Source organism: Saccostrea echinata, unplaced genomic scaffold (assembly GCF_033153115.1).
Source record: "Saccostrea echinata isolate AGI-Se365-2 ecotype Australia unplaced genomic scaffold, CSIRO_AGI_Sech_v1 ptg000001l, whole genome shotgun sequence".
In the NCBI taxonomy this organism is placed as follows: Eukaryota; Metazoa; Mollusca; class Bivalvia; order Ostreida; family Ostreidae; genus Saccostrea; species Saccostrea echinata.
Genome location: NW_026889750.1, coordinates 30,782,696 through 30,795,799, shown reverse-complemented (window position 1 = coordinate 30,795,799; position 13,104 = coordinate 30,782,696). Strand labels below are relative to the sequence as shown.

The 13,104-nt window shown below is 33.1% G+C and overlaps 1 protein-coding gene across 1 annotated transcript in view; it reads left to right on the top strand.

Annotated features, from left to right (window-relative positions):
- Positions 1 to 13,104, top strand: part of LOC133189322 (condensin-2 complex subunit D3-L-like) — a 35,977-nt gene that overhangs the window by 1,392 nt on the left and 21,481 nt on the right. Inside the window, exons 3-22 of the mRNA XM_061324717.1 lie at positions 756 to 841; positions 2,217 to 2,292; positions 2,423 to 2,500; positions 2,610 to 2,716; positions 2,908 to 2,994; positions 3,336 to 3,472; positions 4,508 to 4,556; positions 4,718 to 4,774; positions 4,856 to 4,971; positions 5,151 to 5,259; positions 5,624 to 5,710; positions 5,970 to 6,039; positions 8,553 to 8,640; positions 8,992 to 9,164; positions 10,453 to 10,593; positions 10,829 to 10,962; positions 11,267 to 11,382; positions 11,489 to 11,602; positions 11,706 to 11,780; positions 11,871 to 11,973. Of these exons, the coding sequence (XP_061180701.1) occupies positions 756 to 841; positions 2,217 to 2,292; positions 2,423 to 2,500; positions 2,610 to 2,716; positions 2,908 to 2,994; positions 3,336 to 3,472; positions 4,508 to 4,556; positions 4,718 to 4,774; positions 4,856 to 4,971; positions 5,151 to 5,259; positions 5,624 to 5,710; positions 5,970 to 6,039; positions 8,553 to 8,640; positions 8,992 to 9,164; positions 10,453 to 10,593; positions 10,829 to 10,962; positions 11,267 to 11,382; positions 11,489 to 11,602; positions 11,706 to 11,780; positions 11,871 to 11,973 (2,003 nt within the window). The remainder of the gene's footprint in view (positions 1 to 755; positions 842 to 2,216; positions 2,293 to 2,422; positions 2,501 to 2,609; positions 2,717 to 2,907; positions 2,995 to 3,335; positions 3,473 to 4,507; positions 4,557 to 4,717; positions 4,775 to 4,855; positions 4,972 to 5,150; positions 5,260 to 5,623; positions 5,711 to 5,969; positions 6,040 to 8,552; positions 8,641 to 8,991; positions 9,165 to 10,452; positions 10,594 to 10,828; positions 10,963 to 11,266; positions 11,383 to 11,488; positions 11,603 to 11,705; positions 11,781 to 11,870; positions 11,974 to 13,104) is intronic.

The window sequence follows — 13,104 nt, the reverse complement described above, 5'->3', positions numbered from 1 at the left end:
TTTTTCTTTCTGCCAAATCTGTGTTTGATCAATCAGCTGATGTAATTTTTACCAAAAGTGTTAAATTAAGTTTTATTTGAGATATAAAATATGTCAACCTATCAACAATCACCATAAAGAATAATGATCATTATTGTAACATCTAGCATTTCCTCCACAACTTTCTGATGATCGTTTTCTGCTGCTAGACAGCCATGTTGGGTGTCCACTGTAAACTTCACACCTGGATAATTCAGTCCAGGGATGTTTGACCCCATTTATTTAGGCCTTTATGGTATGTGAAAATGAATGGAATGTTTTAAACTAGAAAATTTATTTTGTGTCAATATGTGAGGTGAGATTGTACATTAGCACAAAAAAAAATCCCCAACCTACCAACCCTTGATTTATTGGGAATATTACATGAAACAAACATAATTTTTTAAAGCCAAACTAGGATTCTGATTCTGCTTATTAATATTTATTGGCTGTTTTCTTTGTTTGATAAAATACTGGAAGACAGCTTTTGGCATTCCAAAAATGCCTGGTTTACATTTTGTAATACAAAAGCACAACTTCTGTTATCTTAACAAATTTTAAACAATTGCACATTTTTGTTTTATTTGATATTTTGTTTGGGCGACCTGAAATTCATTCGGGCAACCTGAAATCAGTACCAAGGTTGCCCAAATGGCGAGTCCAAATTTTAACGAGTGTCGAAACCTGATCTTGATACATTGAACTTCTCTTACACTGTTAATGATATTTACTTTAAGGTTTCTGGATGGTATTAGTGGAGAATGACTTTTCTCATAAAAACTTGATAGCACTCTTGGCATATTTAGTGGAAAATGGAACTAAGGTAAAGTATATTACTTTCAGCATTATGTTTAAGACCGCGGAACATTAACTGGCAAAATTGGAAATATGCATCTTACGTCATTTCCATCTGTTACAGTCAAAACATTTAATGATAGACAATGAAATGGGCGGGTACAATTCGACACGGATGTCCGAGAAAACATTGGATTGAAATTCTAGTTTGAAATTTATTTTCAATCCATCTCAGCTACGCTAGAACGCACGGTGTTACTGATTGACCTAGAAGACAAATAAGTTGAAATATATATAAATCAGAATTTCTATCCCATGTTTTTAAAGAAATATAAAGAGACAAATATTTGATTTCTGTTTGGTATGTGTATGTGGGGTCGGGGAGGGGGTGGGGGGTGAAGGAGGCTGAACGATCTTGGAAAGGAATAAGAAAGTTTTCTTCTAGTTTGGACATCCCCTCCCTGTTTTTGTTTGTCAAACATTTTTCAGAGAACAAAAAACTAAAAAATAAAATCTCTTGTCATCCTAGAAATAAATATATTCTTCATGTGAAGGCATGATCTGACTCGACAATTTTTGACAGCCCCCCCCCCCCCCTTCTAGAATCAAATGGCCGTCCCCTGAAAAAAATATTCTCTGTCTTCTATGACTTTGACGTGCCCTTAAAATTATAGGCTAAAAAACTCATATAAATATGAATTTCAGAAACATGTATTTGGGAATTGAATTTATTTGTCTTTTGGATCATAATTCACGCTTAAGGCTTGGAAACAGTTCAGGTGGATTGAAATTGAATTTCAATTTTTTTCAGTGAAGAAGAAAATAAATAATGTCTTTTGTCATCCTACAAATAATAAATAAATTCTTTTATGTGAGGCATAGCCATAAATAATCTGATTGGACAAAAATTGCAAGCTCCCCCCCCCCCCCCCTTCTAAAATCAAATGGCCGTCCCAACTTTTGTGTGTCCTCAAAATTGTTATACAATAATTTCAAACTATACGTATTTGGGAACTGAAATTGCGTATTTGTCGTTTCGATCATACAATTATAACTTTGCGAAAAATAGCTCAGGTGGATTGAAAATGAATTTCGAATTGCAATTTCAATCCAATGTTTTCGCAGACGTCTGTGTCAAATTGTACCCGCCCATTTCATTGTATATCCTCAAGTGTTTGACTGCGACATATGGAAATGACGTAAGCTGCATATTTCCAATTTTGCCAGTTAATGTTCCGCGGTCTTAAGATATTGATGATCTTAATTTATATGGATTGTGTATTAAATTGCAGTTTGCCATATGCTAAGAAGATTGGTTGAAATGACAAATATCATCCAAAGATGAAATATTGTTACATTTAATGTGAACTTGGTATTAATCTGTATTCCTGTTCAATTTGTAGAAAGGATCAAGTATTCAACAAAGAGAGGCTGCTTTACTGTCGTCATGCAATTATTTTAAGCTGCTGACAATTCCAGGTTTGAAATTTTAAACAATAAGATTTTCTCACCATTTAATTGTCTTACATGATACACAGTTACCAGTTTCTTTTTCCTCTGCAGTTTCTTTTTCCTCTTGTAATTTCCTTCTGATTTCCTATCTTTGTAGGAAGTACAGCATTCAAAATATTCCACCCAGTTTTGTTTGAGAAATGTGTGGATATTTTAAAACAATTGAAGACACAAGGTACTACACACGTATTTTAATTTTACTCTTAAACAATTCATTTTCATCAAAATTAGATACTGTAATTATTAACAAGTCATTGCAAGAGCAGAGTACCTTTCACACTTAGGGACGGGGAAAAGAAAGAAAAGTGTATCACCTGCTTGCAGTCAGAAGAGGAAGAAAAACAAAGCAAACAAAACACGGAGGTCTAGAGACTCTGCTGGCAGTATAGAGGTACATGCCAAACAGTGTTCAAATTACATGTATTTGGATTGTAACACACAAAACGTCAATTTTAGAACAATTTTTTTTTTAAAAAAAAATGTCGCAAAAACCTTTATGACAGTTTATACATGCTAAGTAAACTTGTATGCACTTTTACAGTAAGAACAAAAATTATATTTATTTTGCTTTTAAATAAACAGGAATTCCAGGATGACAGTGATGATGAAGAAAACCTGTCTCCTCAAGAAATGAATAAACTAAACAAATTGTATCTGTCAGTCCTACAGGTATGTATTCATCTGTCAGTCATACAGGTACATGTACACGTAAAGCATATATACATGTATTTAGACCCACACTAGTCACAGATTTTATTTTTAAAATATGTAGGTATATACATGTATGTTCTGTATTTGAAAACTTAACTGATGCTTTTCCTTGCTGTTAACTTAAAGAAAAATTCTCTGCCTTCTTTGGAAGTCTCTTGTTCTTTACTCATTTGCACTTCTTTTTCGTTTCTTAAACACTAATTCAACAGGGTTTTCAAAATTCTATTATCTACATTTAAAATCTTACAAACAGGTGCGTGTTATTGTATAGTATATGATAGTTGTTAATGCCTTGACAGGATTTGGTGAGTCTGCTGATGGATACCTCCCTTCGACAGTCAGAATCCTCTACCTACCACACGGTACAGGTGCTCTCTGCCTTGACTAGACAAGGGGCAGAAGTCTTTGATGGAAATTTTCAGAGTTTTGCCAGTAGGTTAGTGGATATTTTAATTGTGTGCTCATCAAATAATTCTTCTGTACATTATGTCAGACTAGTTGGAGTTGATAAAGAAATGACATCAAATGGATCAGTAAGGAGTAATGACTGTTTCATATTTGTTCAGCAAATGCATATTATTACTAGAGTACAGGTAAATATGTCTGCATTAGGCCATCTTTAAAAAATTGTTTGCCCTCTCCCGACCGACTGACTGAAAACGCCCCGTCTCAAAACTTTTCAAGCTCCAGGTAGTGTTGTACTGATAATCAGAAAACATTGAATGTCGACGAAAAAATACTACCGATTCCAATGATCGATTATTATTTTTCATAATCGATCATCGGAAACATACTTCTTATAAAATGCATTCTGGAATTATCCATTCCTGGTTTAAAATTCATTTCTTCGTAGTGAAAGGAAATGGCATCTGCACCTGATATTAGCCAACTAGCACAAAGCAGAGGTGATTAAGAACCAAAAAGTGCAGATATAGAAAGTGTAAAAGAAGCAAAACAACAAAGAAAACAATATATTGTATATTTTATATATTCATGTTAAAGAAATAATATGAAATATTTGTAAAAACTTGCTTTCTGTATACAAAACTATGTCATCCGATTATAATTGGTAAATTGCATCGGAAGCAGTAACCGATTCCAACCGATGATCGATTATAAAAATTAGCCGATGTCCCAGTATCTCGAACACCGTTATCTCAAATACCATGGATATGTCAAAGTGAATTGGAAGAACCAACCACTTATTCTTTAAGTATTTTACCCTCTATATCTCGAAGCTTTGGATATCTTGAAGTTTTTTTCGGTCCCATCAAGTTTGAGATAACAAGGTTTGACTGTATCTTAACTTCATATTTGCAAGTATTTTTGAGTTTAAAAAAAATTATCCCTACCCACCTACCCAATTTCTTTATCCTGAGTCGGGAGAGGGCAAGCAAACATTTTTTTTAAAGATGGCCTTTAGTATTTACTGATATTTTTTTTTTTTAACTAATTAAAACAATTTTTGTAGTGAGAAAAGACATTTAAAAAATATGCCAACTGCAGGGCTTGCTTATAAGGTAACTATAATGTACATGTGATTTTGGACTAAAGTGTCAAAGCTAATTCTTTTGTACCTGTAAGAATATAGAAACTTTATTTCTGAAAGCAGATTAAATCAGTCAACTAGATTATAAAGTCTTTTGCTTTAAAAGCTGATGGTTTTGAATTCACATTTTAGGGATTACAACTTCTTAGTCTGCCTCTACATGGCCATGTGAATACAGTTATCAATGCAGTAAGTAAGCATTCTTTTCATAATTTTCTGTTAAACACGATATTTCTCTGAAAATGAATTTTCATTCATTGTTGCTTTTAGATTTGTAAGTGTCTTCTCCCTAACTTGTTGATGTTGATGGGGGACAACCGAGTGGCAGCTCAGACTATCCCAAGACCAGTACTGATGGCAAGAGATCAAGCTATAAACTTTATCATGTCAGTGGCCTTATCTTTAGTCTAGTTTTTGTAAATATGATCCTTTTGTTCTTGTATCTTTTGTGTGATTTTAGTCAAATTCTTTTTTTGTGTGTTAAGTATGGCATAAATATGAAGGGAGAAAGGAGACTTTGGAGAACATATAAAAATGTTAATATTTTGATATGATTTACCTGTAGATATCTAATGAAGTGTGAGGCTCGCTCCCTGTCCAGCATAAGAACACTTCTACAACATCTGTGTACCAAAGTAACAGACCGAGCAGAGTATCGCACAAAAGTGGCTCAAGTAAGTACTTGTTTTAATATATACACATACTTGTTAAAAAAAAAAAAGTGTACAGATGAAATAAAAATAAGATCATGTGAATTATAAGTGACAGAGCTGCAATCTTATTCTTACTTAACATTGCATTCAAAGAAGAACCTGCAGGATGCTATATGTAGTACATATACATATATACTTATACTGATTCAATATCAACATGAATAGTGGAAGTCACAGTGACTACTATCTGTTGAATTCAATTGCATCACCATGAATATACATGAATTTAATTTGATACAGTTTCAAAAGCTGTCTTTGATAGTCATATGCCAGAAAGACATCATTACTGTTCAATACCTACATATTTATCTACATGTGTTTGCAGGCAGTGGTTAGTATCCTTCAAGAGATGCCCAGTGACCCATATGGTAAAATGGTAGAATGGTTTTACCGGCTCTCTAAGCATGCAAAGGTATGCATAAATGTATCTGCAGCATTAATGAAATTTTCACATGAAATTCTAAATGAGACATGTGGGGCTATGCAATTAAGAATTGCCCCATATGCCTCTTTAACAATTTTAACTAGCTTGAATAACATATTTTCTTTGAAAATTCTTACTTAAAAGTTGAAACTGCCTCAGATTTGTTTGTGTTTGCATTTATACTGAAATTGATGAAAAGTTTGGATAATAAATGAATCAATCTACAAAACTGTACAACTTTTTGCAGATGAATAATAGAGCATTCACCCTGGAGGTTGTTTCTTTATTACTGAACTCACCAGAAAGGGAAGTAGATGGTAAATGCTTGAATACATGTAATTGTTTACTATTTCTATTTAAAGTATTCTTCGTTTAACTAAACCTGTTTACTTTTACAGTTTCTGTATGGGTTCATAATTAGAAATATGCTTTATGAATTGATTTTACAAAAATATGGCAATAGCAATATTTCTGTTTCAATCAGAAAACATACATGTATTACTTTCCTTGTCTGTTTTTCCAATAAAATTCAAACACTAACATTTTTAGTGTCTATGCACTTAAACAATTTTTGTCCAGCTCACATTTGAAAGGCTTGGTAATGGCAGATTATTCATGGTTCTGTCATTGCTTAAAGAGACAGTACGGCTGCAAAATGTGTGCTTTTTCATCCAAATTTACGCAATATGTCATTAAGAAATAAGGTATAAAGTTGATGTAAGCAGTTTGAGAAACAGAAATATTCTCTACTCAAACAAAATTAACATATTTCGAATCTGCCGGAAAATCAAGGGTCATACGAACTGGAGCAATTTTAGATCTGTTTATTTGTACCACGTGAATTCTAAAACAGTTTACAGTTATAATGAATATTAGGTGAAAGCAATTTTCAAAAACACAAATTATCATAACTTTCTGATAAAATAATCTAAAATAATAATCGTAAAGATTTTAGTCTGCATTCAGGCGAATTTAACAGAATTAAAAGTACAAATGTTTACGTTTTGTGTATTGGGGTCCGAGAAAGGAAGAACCAACTAATCATACGTTATCGCGGCAAATGTCAAACTAAATATTTTTCTGCACAGTTAAAAAAAAATTAGCATTTCAAATGGCAACAATGTTTATAAGTCAAAGATGTATTTTTTATGTTGAGTTTACACTATTTTTTTTCTTTGAAAGCGACGGAAAAATGAGAAATGATAACAAGTATCAACAAACCTGTCGAATAGAACCTTCGAGAGCCCTGCGTGAGTGTCGCCGAGTTCCCGTTTCTTCCTTTTCCAGCGATTTTATTAATCCCCAAACTAAATTTTAGTCAGGAAAGTTGCTTTTTCAAGTTCTATTTTCAGTTTCTTTTTCTTTTTGGTCGACTTTGTCAATGTAGTAGGCCTACCGGGATTCCCTCTCTAACCATGCTGTTTTGTTTATGAAAACTAAGCATACGTGCATAGCATGGAATGTGGAACCCCGAACACGTTGCGATGTATATATTTACGTCCCATAAATAACTATTAATTTTAATGAAATAATCCAAATTATTTAATTGTAAAAGTTGTAATTTTCTGAAAGTTTATACATTTATGAGTAGTAAAAAAATTCCAAATCTTGTGGGAAAATTTTATCTAGTCAGTTTTTTGATGAGATGCGCCGTACTGTCACTTTAAAGATAGCTGTTATGGCTTTCATTTTTAGCTCACCTGAGCTGAAATCTGACTGACAAATGTTTTTCTGAAATTATGAGAAACAACAATTTGGGTAAATAGGTGCATTAAAGTACATGTAAATGCATACTGTAAACCAACTTTTATTCGTATGCGAGAAATATTCGTGAGTTTCGCGATCTATTTTAACTTGCGAATATTAATAGCCATGAACCATTTACTGTACACCAACTATTATTCTCGTCATCTTTTATTCATAAAATGTCAGTTTGAAATCAATCTGTGACAATTAACTTTCGCGACTCAGGAAACATTATCTACAAATACAAAGCAAATTAATTGGTTCGTGGCAATTAATATTCGCGAGTTAGGGTAGATCGCGAAACTCGTGAATATTTCTCGCATGCAAATAAAAGTTGGTTTACAGTATCTTGCTTTGTATTTGTTTAGAATAATTCCTCAGTCGTAAAAATTATTGATTTCAAAGTGACAAATCGTGAATAAAAGCATCTTCGCTAGCCAAGGGTTTCTGATACGCTACTCTCCTCAGAAACCCTTGGCATACGGTGCTGACAAAAGACGGGATTGTTTTCGTCACGTGATCACGATTCTTTCCAGGTACGCACAGATTGCGTCATCGACAGAAATAAAAACCGTATTTAAAAAAATAATGATTTTAAAGAATAATTAACAAGAAGGTATTGAGTTACGTTAATTTGTTATTTAAACATGTTAAAATGCAAATCTACATCTTCAGTATAGATTCTTAAGCACATATTTTGCACGTAGCTTAAGGTATTGGATGACACCATATAACGGCATGTTATCTTACGGATCATTGTTTACTTGCGTTTTTTATTCCCGATATTAAAGAGTCAAGATATATCCCGAACGCAAATATCGTCATTTACAAAAAACAATTGCTGATTGGTCGAATGGTGTCGATCAACTCCAATCACAACTTGAGAAAAATATCCCAACTTTTTTTAACACAGTATGCCAAGGGCTTATGAGGAGAGTAGCGTATCAGAAACCCTTGGCTAGCGAAGATGGAATAAAAGATGACGTAAATAATAGTTGGTTTACAGTATTCTAAAATTAAATAGTCGTATCATTAAGTATTTTAGTAAAGAGATTTGTTTTTCTTAATGTCTCTGATCTTTTAGGTAACATGCCACCAGAGACTGCCTCCTATATGAAGCACACTTCCCTGCTTGGAATTTTATTGGACAGGTGCTCAGATGCTGCCCCAACGTAGGTTACATAATGAATAAATATGTGTTTTGATAAGACACTTTTTTTCACAAACTTGCTTACCCATTTTATTAGAGGTGTATTGCATGCTTGTCATTTACATGTATATGACATTTTAAAGACAATGAAATATGGACTGGACACTATGATTTAGAAAATTTCTGCAATTTTTTTTTTTTTTTTTTTTTTTTTTTTTTTTTTTACACATTTAATACTTAGAAATTGTTTTCTTGAATTACCATATGTTTGAAACTGCATGTACAATGTAAATAGATTTTACAGGCATCTTTACAGCTATATGTAATTTCACAAACAAATTAGATTCTGAATGGATAATTTAACACCTTGTAGTGTAAGAGCACGAGCCATTTCAGCCTTCTCTCAGTGTTTTACCACTGCAGACATAGGCATAAAAAACACACTGAAGGAGATAGTTACCCCTGTCGTGGGCCCCAGACCAGCTCATGCTCCACATCTGATTCCCACCCCTGAGATGGGGAACAGGGCACAGTCTATGGTTGAAAGTAGGTATTGGCTAGAAAATGAAAGAGTTAAAACTGATTGGATGTTATATCCACCGCTAGTATTTTGCCACCAGTGTTTTCAGTAGTACATACAGTATATTATATGGATAAAATTTAAACAGACTAAAATGTTTACAACATTTTTCATCAATTTAAATATACGTATAAGATATATGCACATGTATAAAGATCTTTTTGAAATGTATTTTGAGAACAAGGACACATGCATTATATTTCTACATTTCAAATCTGAACTAGGCATATATTTTTTCCACAATGTACCTTGCATAATGTAATTTTTTGAAAAAAATTATATACATTTACCTCATATAAAATTTATGAACCGAATATTTGGGATAGAAACTTCCTAAATATACAACTCGCAAAGTGCGAGTACCAAAAAAATGAACTCGCAATTTCACAAGACTACTCACAATTTTAAAATAAAATGCCATTAAATGCAGGTTCTTAAAGAGAAATTTTATACTACTGTAAAACGCACAAAATACATGTTCAACTGCAGTCTCACTGTGTTTTATTCAAAGTATTGATTTGAATCAAATGCACTGTGTTCTGTAATTATTATGTAATTTGATAATATAATGGTCCAGTTTCAATGCTTGTTCTTTTTCCAGTTGATCTTGATTGACAGCCATAAACATATAAGTAAATAATTTAATTGCAAAAGTGTGGAATTTAGCCTACTTAACTGCCTTCATATTGTGGAGTAACAAAGTTCAACTGCTAACAACTTTACAAAAGAGTTCAACAAACATGTCATTCTCCACCCTCTACCATTGGCACATACATTTCGAGAAAAGAACGTACGACAACTCGGAAAGGGTGTTTGATCGTTCTCAACTGTTTTTTTCAAAGCACATGAATTTCAATGCTGGTGCTTTTTGATTTTAACATCAGCACCGTCCTCTATCTGTCATTTTCAAAACTTGGTAATTTTTGCATTCTGATTCACCATGCTGGTATTTAAAAATGGCGGAAATGTAAACAGTAGCTAACAAAACTGTAGGCTAGCATTGGGAAGGGACAGAAATTTTTTTCCCGGGTAAAGTTACAATGTCAAAAATCAACTTGCAATTTTTTGCAAGCAGTCAAATTTTTACCTCACAATTTGGATATTCTAACTCGCATTTTGTGAGTTGTATATAGTGAATTTCGAACCCTGATATTATTGTACATTATGTACACTGTACATATGCACCTGATGAACCATCCACATAGACATTTGTAAGTAAAGTACAGTCTAAGAGGCATAAATTATCTGTTTTAGTGACTGTGAGTGAAGCCAGCACAGATAAAACATCAGAAAATGCACAGCCCCTGGAGAATGATGAAACCCCAGTCAATACTGCCCCAAGGGTTCCCCCAAAGACTCCCTTCCATCAAGTGGTCTTAACACCCTTTAACCCCAGTGAGTATTATGTAATTAAACTGCAATTATATTTTTGGAAAATGTAAGCATAAAATTAAAATATCTGTAATCAAAGTGGAATGTATAAATACATGTATAAAGTTGTTAAAGTAAAATGTATTCTTAATTTATATGAAAGAATGTCCTTGTAACTATTATGGACACTGATACATATTTTAGCATCTTCATGATCTTTGTGGTCCCAAAAAATGACAGAGAACAATATATTTTGCAGATCTGCCTGATGAGCAGGGAGTACTCTCTATGTTGAGACGTCGAGCTCGAGATGAGAAGGTTAACGTGAGAAAGGCTGCCTTACAAGCTCTGGAATGTGTGATCAAGTTTGAGGCTCCGGATTACAGAAGACAGGTTAATGGAATTTCTTGCTTTGTAGATGTTTAACTTATTTTAAGGGAAAAAATTTTAAAAAAGAAAAAAATCCTTTATTGAATTTATTTGTACATAAATATGTACAGTAAAACATGCTTATAATGAAGTGCAAGGGACGGACAATTTGGCATCGTTATAAACATAATTCGTTATATCTGTTAAGTTTACAATATATTTTAAAGCCATGGGGAATAAAAATCACTTGTTGTTAGCGTCAATTCATTGTAAGCAGGTTTTATATACATGTACAGTATATGTAATGTGTATTGCATGTATATTGTAGGACCTAGATGTATTGGTAGAGAGATGCCGTGACCCTGCTCTGTCTGTCCGTAAGCAGGCCATGCAGAGTCTAACTGACCTTTTGTTCTCCATGCCTACAGAGAAACCTCTACAAAAGTTAGTCACATCTTTATCAGGATATAAAATTTAGCTGAATTTCTAACTTTTCTTCTGGATTTGGTACATGATTGGCCGTCAGTATATGTATAGATATTTTTTTTAGGTGTTGGTTGGATGGCGTTCTTCCCCTCGTCATTGACCGAGAGACAACACTCCAGGAGAAATGTATGGAGACATTGGAAGAAATCCTCCTTAACAATATTGTTCCTTTCAACAGGTTGGTGATGCAGTATGAGAAATTGTACATGTTTGAGTAAACTTCCATTTATTAAAAATATCAGAAGTTTTAAATTTAAGTAAATTTGAACACTGGTTTTCAGATCAAAAGATGAGGGCCATGACCTTGTTTGGAACATTCTAGAAATCATGACCCAGTTTGAAAGCTGTGATTTAAGGTATGGTAAAAAAAAATCATTGTAATTGTATGTCATTGTTTATATACATGTATGTAGATTTAAGACATAATAATACTTGTAACTTTACAGGCGATACCTACAAAAGGCGTGTAGACACTGGGCTCGTGTGGGGAAGATCAAATCAAACCTCATCACATCTTTAGAGTCTCATGTTGAGTCTAAAAATAATCAGGTTTGTGTAAATTTGCATGTAAAATAGTGTTAAATCTAAAGCAAACTAGCATGGCGCCGCGCCATGCCCTTTTCTCTCGGCGCCATGCCCTTTTTTCCAGCTCCATGCCCTTTTTTTTTAGCAAAAATAAATAGATATGCCTAGCAGAGGCAAGATCGACTAGCGGCTTTGTTTATTCAGTGCATGATGATTAGCCCCTTTGTTTATTTAATGCACGCAAAGCTGTGAATTCAGGACAGGAAATCACTTCTCGTTTGAACGCACACAGCCACCTGGCCAGGTAACATGCCTCAGGCTGTCTGGGTATAAGAGCTAGATAACACGAGAAAATATCATTTGATTGCATTGATTATGCAAGAATTAGCCCAATGTCAAAGATAGATTAATTTGTAAATTAAAATGTAACACATTTTAAATCTGGATCGTTTTTTTTTTTAATTGAAAGTAGAAAAAACAGAGATGATGAAGAAATGTGAAAAATAAAACTGCTGATGAATTAAGTCAACTTACAATGTACCAAAAAAAAACAACTGAATATTATGTGTGAAATGGGCTAGGAAACAACAAAATATGAAGTTAATTTCTTTCAACATGTTCAATGATTCTGTGTTCTAACTTTTTGAGGTGACAACCCGAGGCTCAATGTTTCTAAGCCAGAAAATTTTTTTTTATCCAATTTATATATTATTTCAAGTTTAATTTTTTGGTATGATCAGTTTTCACTTGATTTTGTTGGTAGATTACTTTCAAAATAAAGAGAATGCCCTCTACATTTATTATCCAAGTACCCCCCCCCCCCTTTGCAATTTTGTTCTGTTATTTACCTCATACACAAATAACAATATTAAAGCAAGGGAAAAAATTCATACCCCAAACTAAAATAATTCTTGAGCAAGTGACAAAAAGATTCACACCTATTACTTTTTAAGCATAACCTTGATAACCATACTAATTTCTTGATTAAAAAATTTGAATTTAAATTTTGGCAATAATTGCCCTGTCATTGTGTATTAAATGAATTAAGCTGACAGATTTATAAATTTTTCTTTTAGATACTCGTATAACTAAAGATTTCAGTGTTAAATAATAATTTAAGTACATAAACATGAAATATTTATAATTTCGAAGACG